The 14,076-nt window shown below is 43.0% G+C and overlaps 1 protein-coding gene across 1 annotated transcript; it reads left to right on the top strand.

Annotated features, from left to right (window-relative positions):
- The first annotated feature begins 389 nt into the window (after positions 1–389).
- Positions 390–1,942, top strand: LOC119814736 (mortality factor 4-like protein 2). Its single transcript, XM_038330749.1, has one exon. It carries the CDS (start codon positions 665–667, stop codon positions 1,529–1,531), a length of 867 nt encoding a protein of 288 aa, XP_038186677.1. The 5' UTR covers positions 390–664; the 3' UTR covers positions 1,532–1,942.
- Positions 1,943–14,076: the final 12,134 nt, after the last annotated feature.

Raw genomic sequence — 14,076 nt, 5'->3', positions numbered from 1 at the left:
TCTGCTTGATTCTGTCTCCATGAATCCAACCCTGACAGCAGGGACTGTAGGACATGGGCTTCTTGGCTGACTGGGCACAGGTTCTGTCAGGTGCATGGGATCAGAAGAAGAGAGGAAAGAGAGGCGTTTATGCCACACACCTTCCCTACTGTCACCCTGTTCTCTACAGAAGCCATCCCTTGGAGGCTTCCACATCATCCTCTCAGGCCATCACTCACTCCTCAGGCCAGGGAGTAGAAACATGTCCATCTTTACTTTCACCCTAATTTCTTAACTTCCACAGATTAGTTAGTTTAGACTTCAACTGAAATAGTGGCAGGCTGGAAAATGTTCAACAACTGGTTCCTGGGAAGAAAGAAAGAGAAGAAAAGAAAAAAAAAGAGACTATGGCGGTTGGAGGAGCAGCGGTGATCACACGTCGGCTGCTGGAAAGAACTGGCTTCTCGCTTCAGGTCATCTGAAAAGCTCAGTTTGCTACACAATAAGGATCAGGAGATCTGACCCTGGTTGCAGAACCATTCCTGTTTGCAGAATACATGGTTGTATTCTCACTCCATCCTTCCAGACCATCCTAGGAGATCTCTAAGATTCCATCTGGGAAATTACTAGGAGTCCTTGGAAGGGAAAGAAGGAAGATTGTTGGTTGGAATAAAAACAGGGTTGAATGAGTTCCAGAAAGCAGGCTTCTCAAACTCGTGGACAACAATCTGCTGAAGAAGACAACTTTAAGAAGCCAACTCGAGGCAACATGCAGAGAAGTAAGATGAGGGGAGCTGCCTCCGGAAAGAAGTCAGCTGGTTCACAGCCCAAGAGTCTTGAACCAGCCCTCCCAGGAAGATGGGGCGGTCGCTCTGCTGAGAACCCCCCTTCTGGTTCGGTGCGGAAGACACGGAAGAACAAGCAGAAGGCTCCTGGTAACGGCGATGGCAGCAGCACCAGCGAAATGCCCCAGCCCCCACGTAAGAAAAGGGCACGGGCTGACCCCACTGTGGAGAGTGAGGAGGCATTTAAGAATAGGATGGAGGTGAAAGTGAAGATTCCTGAAGAATTAAAACCATGGCTGGTGGAGGACTGGGACTTGGTTACTCGGCAGAAGCAGTTGTTCCAGCTCCCTGCTAAAAAGAATGTAGATGCCATTCTTGAGGAGTATGCCAATTGTAAGAGATCGCAGGGAAATGTTGATAATAAGGAGTACGCAGTGAATGAAGTGGTGGGAGGGATAACAGAGTATTTCAATGTGATGCTGGGCACTCAGCTGCTCTACAAGTTTGAGAGGCCCCAATATGCTGAGATCCTTCTGGCTCACCCCGATGCGCCAATGTCGCAGATCTATGGGGCACCACACCTACTGAGATTATTTGTGAGAATTGGGGCAATGTTGGCTTATACGCCCCTTGATGAGAAAAGCCTTGCGTTACTGTTGGGCTATTTGCATGATTTCCTTAAGTATCTGGCAAAGAATTCTGCCTCTCTGTTTACTGCCAGTGATTACAAAGTGGCTTCTGCTGAGTATCATCGCAAAGCCCTGTGAAGGTCTACTGACCGCTCACTATTGTCTGGTATCTGTAAACACTTCTGTTTAGTCCTTTCATTGTATAATTGATGTTCTTTAAAGCTGTCAGTGTAAAACAGGGCTTATGTTTCAGTTTGTTTCCTGTTCTGTTGTAAGCAGAAAATAAAAGGAGTGCCCGACTCCTTTCCTCATTTCAGAGTTGCTACCAGTGTATGCAGTAATTAGACAAAGAAGAAATTCAGTAGAACATTTTATTGCCTAGTTGACATCATTGCTTGAATGCTGGTGGTTCTATCCCTTTGACACTACACGGTTTTCTAATATGTGTTAATGCTACGTGATAAGATGCCCTGGTTCCTAGTGCCAAAGGTTCAACTTAATGTATATACCTGAAAACCCATGCATTTGTGCTTCTTCTTCTTCTTTTTTTTTTTTACCGTGCTTGACGTAAACAGCCCATCCTCTGCGATCCATCTTTGTTGTTGCTTAGGCATTCATTCTATCTTTGCTTAAATTGTTGAAGGATGGTGATTTGTTTTCTGGTTTTTGTATTTGAGTCTAATGCACGTTCTAACATGATAGAGGCAATGCATTATTGTGTAGCCACAGTTTTCTGAAAAGTTGATATTTTAGGAATTGTATTTCAGATCTTAAATAAAGCTTGTTTCTAAATTTCAAAGCAAAAAAAAAAAAAAAAAAAAAAAAAAAAAAAGAAAAGAAAAGAAAAGAAAAGGAGCCCTACCTCAAATCTCCAATTTATAACCTTTGCCAATTTCTGCAGATTAAATATTCTACCCGTGGCCTGACATGTGGCCACTGGACACAGACTTACAAGAAAAAATGTTGAAAGCGAAGCATGATGCTGCAGGCCTGCAATGCCCGTACTCCGCAGGCAAAGGGGAGACGACAAAGAGTTCAAGGCCAGTGTCAGCTCTGAGAGACTCGGTCTCACAGGACATCAGAAGAAAGGAGGAAAAGTTTTAGACTGCTAAAATAAGTGCAAATAATCCCACAGCAGCACACAATATAGAATAAATCAAGGAGGGTGGGCTTTGAATAGTCACTATCTCTGATTAAAATAAGTTTAGCTCACTATGCATTAATTAGCTAGTTTATCATATATGTATATATATATGTATAATATCTACATTATATATATATGGCAAGAGAAGAGAAATGGGGGTGTCTCTCTATGCTCTAGCTGGCCTAGAACTTCCAATGTAAACCAGATTGTCCTTAAACTAACAGAAATCTAACTGCTTCTGCCTCCTGCTTGCTGAGATTAAAGGTGTGCACCACCATGCCCAGTTTATTCTTATTTTGTGTGGTATTTTGCATTGAATGGCACAGAAGGAACAGAACAAACTCCATTTTGAGAAAGAATTCCATTTTAGACAGGACCTAACTAGGTGGTTGAATGCAGCCCAGCAAACCTATAAACATTTCAAAGAAACTGTGCCTGTCATAGTCAAAGTGACCCACCAGGGTGTCCAAACCACATCTGCTTGCTTCAAATGCCCATGTAGGTACCTGTTTAACCACTGTTTTGACTGTTTTGAAACTTCCCTAAACACAAACCAATGAATTCAAAAGTTGTATACTTTTACCCAATCCCGAAACGCCAAGGCTTGTGCCTTGTGGTTTTTCCCTTGAAAACCCTCTTACCTTGAAGCCTGGGGCCGTTCTCCTCCACCCGCTGCATCTGTGTGTGGGATTACATTCCAAGTTAGCTAACTTGTAGTCAATAAACCCCAGTGTGTTTGCATCAGATTCCGGCTCTGCAGTGGTCTTACCTGGGGGTCCCGTGACGTGGGCATAAGAGCACAAGTCAGACAAACGCTCAACTACATGAGTTGACAAACATGAGTTATATTCATGGCCCTTTTGAACTGTTAGAAAAGGGCTCTTAGTTTCCCAGGCAGGAACTTGCCATCCTCCTGCCTCAGCCCTTTGAATAACTGGGATTCTAGGCCTGTCACACCAGGCTAGGGTTTCTTTTAATTTTCAATGATGGTGTAGCAAGTAGTTTATAAAATTTTTTTGCTTGCATCATGCCTAAGTGAATTTCATTTTGTTGAACCTTTGCCTCATGCAGATGAGCAGCAACTAACCCGGCAAGTCAGAAGTGAGGCTGAGAAATGAGTGGTAGGGGGAAGGGTGTGTCTCAGGGATGAGTAAGGGCAGGGGTGGGTGGCAGTATGGATTAAGGTGTGGCCACTGACTAGATCCTTAGCATCCCAAACAGAGAGAACTGTAAATCTGCTCTGACAGCTCCACCCCTTCATAGCCTTTAGCTGTTTAGGCACAACATGAATTTTAAAAAGGAAAAGAAATCTTAGGATGGCATTTAGAAAAAGGGTTTAAGCGATTACAGTGATTTGCCAGATTTCTGGCAGTATGAGACCACAGTCTCTAACTTGAGTTCTAGGTGTTAAACGCGTGGATGTAGATAGAGGGGAGGGGACGGTTGAGTTGGGAAGTAGATAATGGAATCCTGGCAACTGGAAAAGACACCGAGATCAATGGAAAGACTTTGAACGGATAGGAGGGAGTTTACGGGTACAGTTTCCTTTCCCCAGCGCCGGGATGCTTCTCTCCAAAATGTTCCATCTATGCACATGCTGAAAACAGCAAATCCATCAATCTACTTTTCATCCATACGCATGTGTGTGTGTGTGTGTGTGTGTGTGTGTGTGTGTGAGTCCAAGGGCACGTGTGTGAGGGAGGTGGAGCCAGAAGCTGAGGTTGAGTGTGGGTGTCTCATTGAATCGAGAACGCACCAATTTGGCTAGAGTGCTTGCCTCGTAAACTCCATGGCTCTGCTTATCACCTCCTCCCTAGCAGTGGGATTATAGGTGTTCCACTGCATCTGGCTTTTACGTGGATGCTGGGGGTTGACCGAAGGTCCTCGTACTTATACAGCAAACATGACTGACTGAGCTGTGCTGCCAATCCCCGACAGAACAATCCTGAATAAGATCAGAGCAGACAATATGATGATAGGAAGCCAGTTGATTTTGTAAAGCTCTCTGCCTGTGTTTTGCAGCAGGATTGAAATTGCATTATTTACGTTCTCAGACGGGGGATACATACTGTCCATCTTTTGGTTGTTTGTTTTTGGAGACCTTCATCTTGCCAAGTAGGCCAGGGTGGCTGGCCAGCAGCCCCAAGGAGCCTCCTCTGTTTCCCCAGTGTGTGCGCCAATAGCAGGCATTTTCAAATAATGTAGATTCTGGGTGTTGAGCTCATGTCATTGTGCTTCAATATTGGATATTATTTTATTCCCAGGACTTTACATAGTTTTCAAAAGATATATTCTTCAAAGTAATTCACAAGGGAATTTCTGTTAGACAAGGATTGATTGTGTACATCAGTCTGCCAGGGACATTTGCATCTTTGTTCCTAGAGTAGGGGTGCAAGAGTGACAGCAGAGGGAGGATTTTAATAATTACACATAAAAGGAATTTTATTTTGTACTGTGTATAGTATTTCACAGTACGTAAGATCTTCTTTCCTTCTTCCCCACAATTCGATGTCATCACAATACTGATCACAGTGGCTAGTGTCATTTGCCTGAGCCGACAATGTGTGAAGTTTACCCTCATTTCAGCCAATTCCCACCATGACCCAGTAACGTGGTCTTCATGTTTTACGATACAGACCCTTGTTAGAGAGTTTCAGCAACTTGCCCAGGTACAGCAGCTGTAAAAGTGGTAGGGCCGAGCTTCAGTCTTGCTTCCATCTTCCCAGCATGCCTACTGGTGTGCCTGCCAGCCACCAAGTAGTCCTCATCTGACCCACTAGAGTGGATCTGTTCCTCATCTCTGCCTCCACTTTCATGGTGAGGACTTGGGTTACTTAATACCAATTAATATACTCTTGGGTGTTAAGTGGAGGGGACCTGAATGAGAAGCCATTTCTGGTCTCTTTCCTTCTCCCTTCAACAGTATGGGGAGACGAGGTTCTTCAGAAATGTCTCCAAGAATCCTAGGTGACAGTCCAGAACTTGTGATTTTTTCCCCCCCGTCTTGACAAGTTATCTTATAACAAAAGTTCATCCCCGCTTTAAGAATATTCTTAACACATTTCCTTCGGCTCCTTTTTTTAATTCTGGGGACTAGGAAAGGACTAGGTTCCCCAGAGTCTCACAAAGAAAAGAAGTTGAACTGATAAACCTCCTGCTTAGAGAGATAAGAGGCCAGGGGAAAATGCCAAGTAGGGGGGAGCTTTGAAGTCCTAACATGTCACCAGGCGCTGCACTAAATGTTTACTTAACCCATCTAGTCTTCAAAACAGTTTAAGGAAGTAAATGTGAGTAGTAGGTCCAGTTTATAGGTTAGAAAACAAAACGCAGAGAGAAGTAAGCTGCCAAAATCTTGCTATTGTGACCAAGCCAGGAGTGATGGGACAAATGTTTGTCATGTTTCACGACAGCATTCCTCTGTCCTTTAAGTTACTGTGTAGCTCTGAGTAGAACATCAGAACATTCTGAGCCTCTAGCAGGTTCGGTTGTTGTCTGCTCCCTGTCCCTCCTATCCCCTCGGTGGGTGTTCACAACAGGCTCATCATAAGCATCCAGCCATTTCTCACCTCCCAGCTTCTTCAACACCTCTCTCCAGCTACAGGAAAAGCTGCCCACTTCCCAGAATCTCTGGGCAAGCTCCTCTTCTGAACTGCACACATGGAGGAGTCTGCTCCACTCTCTTGGAGAATCTGCTTGTCCTCTGTGTGTCATCTGCAGTTGGGAGGCAGGCTATGTCTCTCACTTCTCAATTGGGGCGCCAAGCGTCACATATGGTCCGTATGACCCTCACTACAGCATGCTCTGCGTGTGTCTATTCTTCCACATAACATGACTATCGCCATGAAGTCAAGTCCATCTCTCTTATTTGCCTTTGCTTCTACCAGATAAATCCACAACATGTGTTCAATAAACCCCTGCTGCCACATGACCGAGAATGTTTTTGCCTCCCAGCTTTCCTGCTGTGCTGCTTCCTCTACCCCACCGTCTTCCGGGTTTCAGATCCATTCTTGGTTGTCTTTTGCCAACATTCCCTTTTTGCCGAGGCCTCATATGGGTTAGGATCGCCTCTGAGCTGCTTTGTGGCATTGGCCGTCCTCTCCAGCTCATGATTCACCAGGTTCTGCTGTCATTGTTCCTCATTAACTCTGGACTGCAAACTCCTTGAGGACAGAGTTCCTAACTTAATTACCACCATATTCCCAGTAACCGTGCCTAAACACAGTGTCATAACAATCGATAGAATGAATGGGTACATTCTTTTGGACCCTAGTAATGAAGGGCTTGTGATACTAACTGCACTCATCCATCTTACAGTTAGTAATTGCATGCCAGCTCTGTGCCAGGCAAATGCCAGGTGAGAAAGGTATGATGAGTAAAACAGACATGCTTCCTGATATTTCTATTTTTTTTCCTTAAAGCTTGAGGGTAAAGGTGGGAGATGGTGGGAGGAAAGAGGCCCTGTGGAAGGTAGCTGTTGAGTAGAATGATCAGCAACCTTCATAAAGACTTGTGTTAAATATCGTCTCTTTCCTTCTGGGATCAGGGCTGAGGGACAATGGAGGTGAGCATAGTTTGTATTTTAAGATTTCTCACTATTAAAGCACATCTTTCGTTGCTGTGATCTGTTCATCTCTGAGTAGCAGACAGTTCCCCACTGTTTTTGCTAAGTTCCTTGTGCATGCATCTCAGTTCGTCATCCAGACGGTTTACCTTCTGCCTTCCACAATATAAGAGCACACTCCTTCTCGTTGGCTTGTGTCTCATTCACCTGATGTGGGTGCTATGTCTCTTGAAGTGCAATGACTTTCTCAGTTATAGCAGTAATTGTCAAGTTTGCCTCTGTTAAAGAATCAGAAGGGTGTGACGACAGAAAACATGAACTGAGTTACTGAATTCTCCCAGAAAAGATGAGATGCAGGTTGTTGTTGGAAGGGAAGGCGCTGATTTCTGGGGATGTTTAAAGTAGACAGTGGGATCTTAGAAATCTAGAGAACCATGGATAAGCAAGAGCCTTTGGGGTGAGAGAGGTGAATGTTTAGCATGTGGCAATCCATAAAGTTAAGCAATAATGTGATTCATAGAGCAAATGCAGCCCTAGGGGGTAAGAGAGGAGACAAGGGCCCAGCAAGGGGGATTGAGAAGAGCGATGGCAGAGCACTGGACTATCAGAGCGCCATGTCTTGATTATCAAGCAAAAATAGCATTGAGTAATGCTGATCTATCCATTAAGATAAAGATGAAAAATAGATGTTTGGTTTTTAACAATTGCTCCCATTTATGGCTTTCTTTTCACTTATGACCTTGATATGATCAGTTTTTTGTGAAGTAGTGAGAGCCAACATTTGAATGGCAGTATTTGTAAGACAGTACAGGAAGAGAGGAATTTGAATGCTGAGAATTCTTTTCTGCAAATAGCAACAAATTATTTGGTAGAAGTTGAGACAAGGGATGTATCCTTCTAAGGTGGAAAAATAACAGCAGAGTTGTGTGATTGTGGGAAAGATTCAGTAAACCGATGAGTTGGGGAAGAGGGACCATTCTTTAGAGCAGTGGCTGGCGTCTGGTGTACCAGTGAAGAGGCTGACTTCAGAGAAAGGCAAGACGATTAGCTGTAGTTAGGTGCAGAAAGAAAAGGACAGAGAATCCGGTGGTTGGCAGATGTGGTCGGTGGTGGGTCGGTTCTCTTTCAGGTGTTCCCCAGCGACACTTTTCAGTCTTCCCCCAAGGACAGGCGGAGGATCTAGGACACTTGCAGGATTCATGCCCTTTGCCTTGTCTTCTCACAAAGGCTCCCCTCTTTCTGTCACCTTGTCTCTTCTTTCCCTCCTTCATCGACAGAGCTAACATTAACCTTCTGAGTCTCCTGAATGGGCCTCTTTTTCTCACCTGTCTTTGCCCTGTGTCACCCTTGTGCCGTGTGCAATGCTAATTACCCCGACACAAGTACCTCTCCTACAGCAAAAATCTCCCTCTCCACACTGCTCTTGTTTCTGTTGGCAGCTCTCATATTGACAGGGTGATCCTGTCAGTGTTCTGCCCCCTCAATTCCTTGACCTCTCTTAAGCAATGTTTTTTTCCTTTATGCCACCTCTGTTACCCATCACAGTCAGTTCCTAGCTCTCGTCATCAATAACAACCCCAGTCCTTCTGGAATCTCAGTTTCCAGTCGTCTATGTATTAGGAATCATATTTTGCCCCCATATGACTTTCTTTCAGGACTGATCATCCATCATTTTTGTCATCATTTTGCCCCATTCAAATTCTTGTCTCTTTTGCTGTCTTAGACCTCCTGGTGTTGAATTATAGTTATTCCCATGTCCTTTACACATCCTGTTGTCTCTCTTCTGACACTGAGTTGCTCCACCCCAGGTATTTTGTCATTATCAATAAAAAAGTAGATAATATAGAAATGGTATTTAGAAGTGGGGGCATTGTCGTGACAAACCTGCATGTGGTTCTTAGTCTTTTTGGAACCAGTTTTTGAGAAGAATGTGAAAGAGTTTGGGACTGCCGGCTATTAATGCTTTAAAATACTGTAAACAGAGCTTACTGGACCATTTTGCTGAGCATTTGGAGGGCTAGAATGCTGACAGAAATACAAATAACAGAGACATAGCTCACAGTACAATGAAGGAGAGCAAGAGGGGCTATTGATGTCAAAGCTGCCAAAGGCCATTGAGATACCGATGATTTCATCATAGGCTGTAGATACTCACAGGGAGCTGGAGGATTTGGTGCATGCCCCACTGGGTTTTGCTCTTTTTATGGCCAGATATTTCTTTACTAAGCATCCAATCTTTCCTTTTGGCATGGTAATGCTTACTCTGCCATTGCATATTGGAAATGAGTAACCCCATTTTTAATTTTATAAAAGCACGAGATTTCCTTGAGTCTCAGAAGAGAGTTTGGATTTTTGAACACTGTTGAGCCCTCTAAAAACTGTGGGGACTTTCCAATTTGACTACATGTCTTTTGAATTATGGGATGAATATGAGGAACAAGTATTCAGATTTAAAATGATGTGTTTGGCTCTTGAGTTGACAAGGAGAGAAGTTGTGTTGGCTAATATTCATTGTCAACTTGACTGAATTTAGAAGCACCCATGAAACACATTCTTGGGTGTGTCTATGAAGGCATTTACAGAAAGACTTAGGGAAGACTCTTTCTGAAAGTGGGCGGTACCACATCATGGACTGGCATCTTGAACTGAACAGAAATGAAAATGTAAACAGAATGCTAACATTCTCTTCTCTCGCTTCCTGACACTAGACACAGTAAGACTGGCTGCTACAAGCCTCCATCACCATGCCTTTCTTGACATCATGAACCATTGCCTCAAACTTTGAGCCCAAATAAACCATTCTCCTCTTAAGTTGGCTTTTTAATCAAGTATTTTCTCAGAGCATTCTGAAAAGTAACCGATAAAATATGCAATGTTGCATCTTATGCAGGAATTTCGCAGGGTGTGTGGCCAGGGACAGACATGCTGGGCGTAGCAGAATCTACTGGTATTCTTCTCTAGCTATGCTTGTTGGTTCTCTCTGTGAATGTGGATCATTGTATTAGATTGTTTTGGATAGGTGTAGAAAAATCTTGCGTTCTTGTTAGTGACCCTGGCCCACTGCTAGGGTTGATCCCTAAAACTGGCGATGCAACAATCTCCACTCTTCCCAGGACTTTCAAATGAGTCTTCTGCCCCAACTCTCCATCTTCATTGGTTTCAGGACATTATCTTTTAGTATGTTGAAGTTTTAAAAATGTGTGCTTGCTCTAAAGCTACCCCCGTTTGACAGTATACTGGGTTATAGTGAATGACACGTTCAATTTGACAAAGTAGCAGCAAATTGTTTTCAAAGAGATTCTATTGGTTTATAACATGTTTAGCCATGTGACTTGGTACTTTTTCTCAGTAAGGCATTCTCACCTTGCTTCCTCTGTGTCTGGGTGGCAACTACAGACTGAGTCTTTCCTCTTCCCAGAATTCTTAGTCTGGTTGTTCTGCCCATACTTCCTGCCTAGCTACTGGCCAATCAGCATTTTATTAAACTAATATGAACGACATATCTTTACCATGTACGAAAGAATTATCCCACAGCAGCAAGGCCTACAGATCCTCGTCTCTCTTCCTCCCCTCCCCATGTACCGGGTTTACAGGTGCATTTTAGACCACTTCAACTTTTTACATGGTTCTTAGAGTTTGAACTGAGTTCCACATGCTTGTTCAGCAAGCACTCTTACTCACTGAGTAATTTTCCCCATCCTAGACTAACTTGTATTTAAAATGATTTTTATTTTTTTGATCAAGAGACCTTTTAAAACTTTTTCTGAATGTTTAACTCATATTTTCTTACGTAGCTATATAGATTTTAGTTAGTATTTGTCACACATCTTTTTATTTTTCTACTCTCTCTCTCTTAATGTTTCTCATGTTTTAGATGTGTTTTTATCTGGAGGAATCTGTCCCTGAGAGAGGTTACTAACATTTAGATAACCCCATCAAGGCTTTCAGAGAGTTGTCTAGATGTCCCTTAATAGGAAATTGGTTACCTCCCCAATTATACTCCCCAGTGATACTACAGTCTGCAGATCAAGTCCCTGATATAGAAAGACATAATATTTGCATGTAATCTATGTAAATCCTCACCTCGGTTTTAAATAGCCTCTAGAGTGCTTGTGATACCTAGGATGATGTGAATACTGTGTCAGATGCCACTGTGCTGTGTTGGCTAGGAAACTGTCTTAGTTACTTCTCTATTGCCATAAGAAAACACTATGACTGAGTTAATTTATAAAATAAGCATTTAATTGAGGCCATGATAGTCATGACAGGGAGCATACCAGCAGGTGGGCTTGGCTGCGAACTCACACCTGATCCACAGGCACAGAGAGTGCTACATGAAATGGCATGAACTTTGGAAGCTCAAAGCCCACCCCTCAGTGACACATGTCCTCCAACAGGCCCCACTGCTTAAACCTTTCCAAACAGTGCTAGCAACTGAAACCAAGTGTTCAAACAGACGAGCATTCAAACCACCATAGGAAAAAATGAGAAAAGAAACGTCTGTGAATTTTCAGTAGAGATGAATTTAACAAAATATTTTTGAGATGTGGTTAATTGGATACATGGATGTGGGACCTGTGGATAGGGAGGCTGGCTGTACTAATAACTCAACCCCAGGGAAATATTTATGCCAAGCTGCCACTATTATCTGTGTGACTGTCTGAATAACTTAGTACACTTCCCTTCAAACCCAGTCTTTATACTGAGAGCCCTCTTTGGGTTTCAGTTTGTAGAATACAATTGGCAGGACCTGGGGGTAAACTTTCTGCTACAGTCTAACTGCTGTGTGCAGGGAAAGGAGGGAAAGGAAAGGCCTGATTGATAGTTCACTTTGGTCATGGGCCTTCAGTTAGTCATCCTGATGTATAGCACTGTTCTCGTTTTAGACTATTGAAAACCCTGGACTCAACTTTGTCTTTGAGTTACATGGGTTTTGAATGTGAGTACTAGATATGCCACTTTTTAAGTCACTTGCTCAATAGTTTTGAACTATAATCCCCTCACATTTAAAATAAGATAGAGCCAGCAAGATGGCTCAATGGGTCAAGGCGCTTGCTGTCAAGTCTGGCAACCTAAGTTTAAGCTCTGGAACCCATATGGATGGTAGAACTGGCTCTCACATGCTGTCCTGTAAGGATATGCATATGCCTCCCCTAAATAAATAAGTCAATCATAGCTGCTTCAAAAAGAATCAAAATGAGAGAGTTGATTAAGCCCAGAGAACAGTGTTCAGAATATACTGCAGCTTGGATAAGTGACGTGTTTTGCTGTTATTATTGTAAATGTTACTTTATCCATTTCCCCAATTATATAAATACCCAGTGAAAGTCTACTGAATACATCAGAAACTGCCTTAGATACTTAGGAGATGTTAGCAATCCAAAATCACTAATAAACTCTGTTCTTGTGGCATTTGTGTCTGATGGATTCATTACTCTGGAGGGTGAGATACTTCAGAAAACATGGTGTCTGTTTCAAACCTCCTGAAATGATGGAGGAATGTCTATGTGTTACTTTCATTATTAATAAAGATACTGCCTTGGCCCTTTAAGAGAACAGAAAATTAGGTAGGCGGAGTAGACAGAACAGAATGCTGGGTAGCAGGAGTGGGGAGAGGCTTCAGGCAGTCACCATATGCAATAGCCATGCTTCTCCTCTCTGAGATGGACGCAGGTTAAGATCTCTCCTGGTAAGCGATCCACCTCATGGTGCTATATAGATTAGTAAATATGGGTTAAAGCAAGATATGAGAATCAACCAATAAGAAGCTACAGATCACGGGCCAGGGGCCAGGCAGTATTTAAATGAATACAGTTTCTGTGTAATTATTTTGGGTAAAGCTAGCTGGGTGGCGGGACACAGCCCCGCCGCTCCTTCTACACTGAAATTCCTGTCCCTAGGAGATGCAGCCACGCTGCGGATTAGCTGGCTGGCAGGTGACTGGTGCCTGGGTTTTGCGGGCTGTGCCTGGCCTAGGATGACTGCAGCAGAGCTGACTAGCTCAGGATAATGCTGACCCCTTTCTGTATCTTTTCTACCAGTGAATAAACACAAGGATGTGTTCATGACAATGACAGAGAGATGAGAGTAGACACATGACAGTGACCACACGCAAGTGCTTTTTTTTTTTTTTATCCTTTATGGAGTTTTTCCAACATCTCCTTGGTCACCTCAACACATTCGGTCATCTCAGAGCCAGGAGGAATGGACACTGACATATTACAAAAGGGATGCAGGCATGATAAATATTATGATCATTTATTATAACCATTGGTACAATCAATTTTTGTTCGTTTAAACACAGTTTGGTATGCTGATATTTTGTAGTTGTGTGTATATACATGGGGTTGGGGGGGGGGGTTACTGCTCAAGGCTACCCTGAAGAATTACAGTCAAGTAGTGGGAGATGTTTTTTTCTAGATGCATGGCTATTCTGCGTCACGGCCAGCATTTATGGGATAAATTTATTTGATATTTACTAAGCCGATACTATTCAATCCCCTGAATTATGGATAGAGTAAAAATAAACCGTTTAAGGAAAACTATATGAGAGCCACACATATAGTGCAAGACTGTAATACCAAGCCTTGAGGAGCTGAGGAAGGATCATAAGTCTGGGGCTAGCCTGTGCTACACAGCAAACTCTTTCTTAAAACAGGAAAAGAACAGAAGAAACTGCTATGGGATAATGCTCTTGTACCCTGTAAAGATTTGTAACTTGTATTGGTTTAATAAAATGTTGATTGGGTTGTAGCCAGGCAGGAACTATAGGCAGGGTGATCAGATTAGGAGAATTCTGGGAAGAGGAAAGGCTCAGTCTGCAGTTACCACCCAGATGTAGAGGAAGCAAGATGAGAAGTGTTGCACTGAGATAAGGTACCAAGCAACCTGGCTAAACATAGACAAGAATTATGGGTTAATTTAAGTTGTAATAGCTAGTTAATAATAAACCTGAGCTAATAGGTCAAACAGTCTATA

This window comes from Arvicola amphibius, chromosome 5, assembly GCF_903992535.2.
Source record: "Arvicola amphibius chromosome 5, mArvAmp1.2, whole genome shotgun sequence".
Taxonomy (NCBI): domain Eukaryota; kingdom Metazoa; phylum Chordata; class Mammalia; order Rodentia; family Cricetidae; genus Arvicola; species Arvicola amphibius.
This window is presented reverse-complemented; position numbering and strand designations above follow the sequence as displayed.

What these genes read in the sequence shown, in the direction of transcription:
- LOC119814736 (XM_038330749.1), top strand. Translation starts at nt 665, where the DNA reads ATGAGTTCCAGAAAGCAGGCTTCTCAAACTCGTGGACAACAATCTGCT.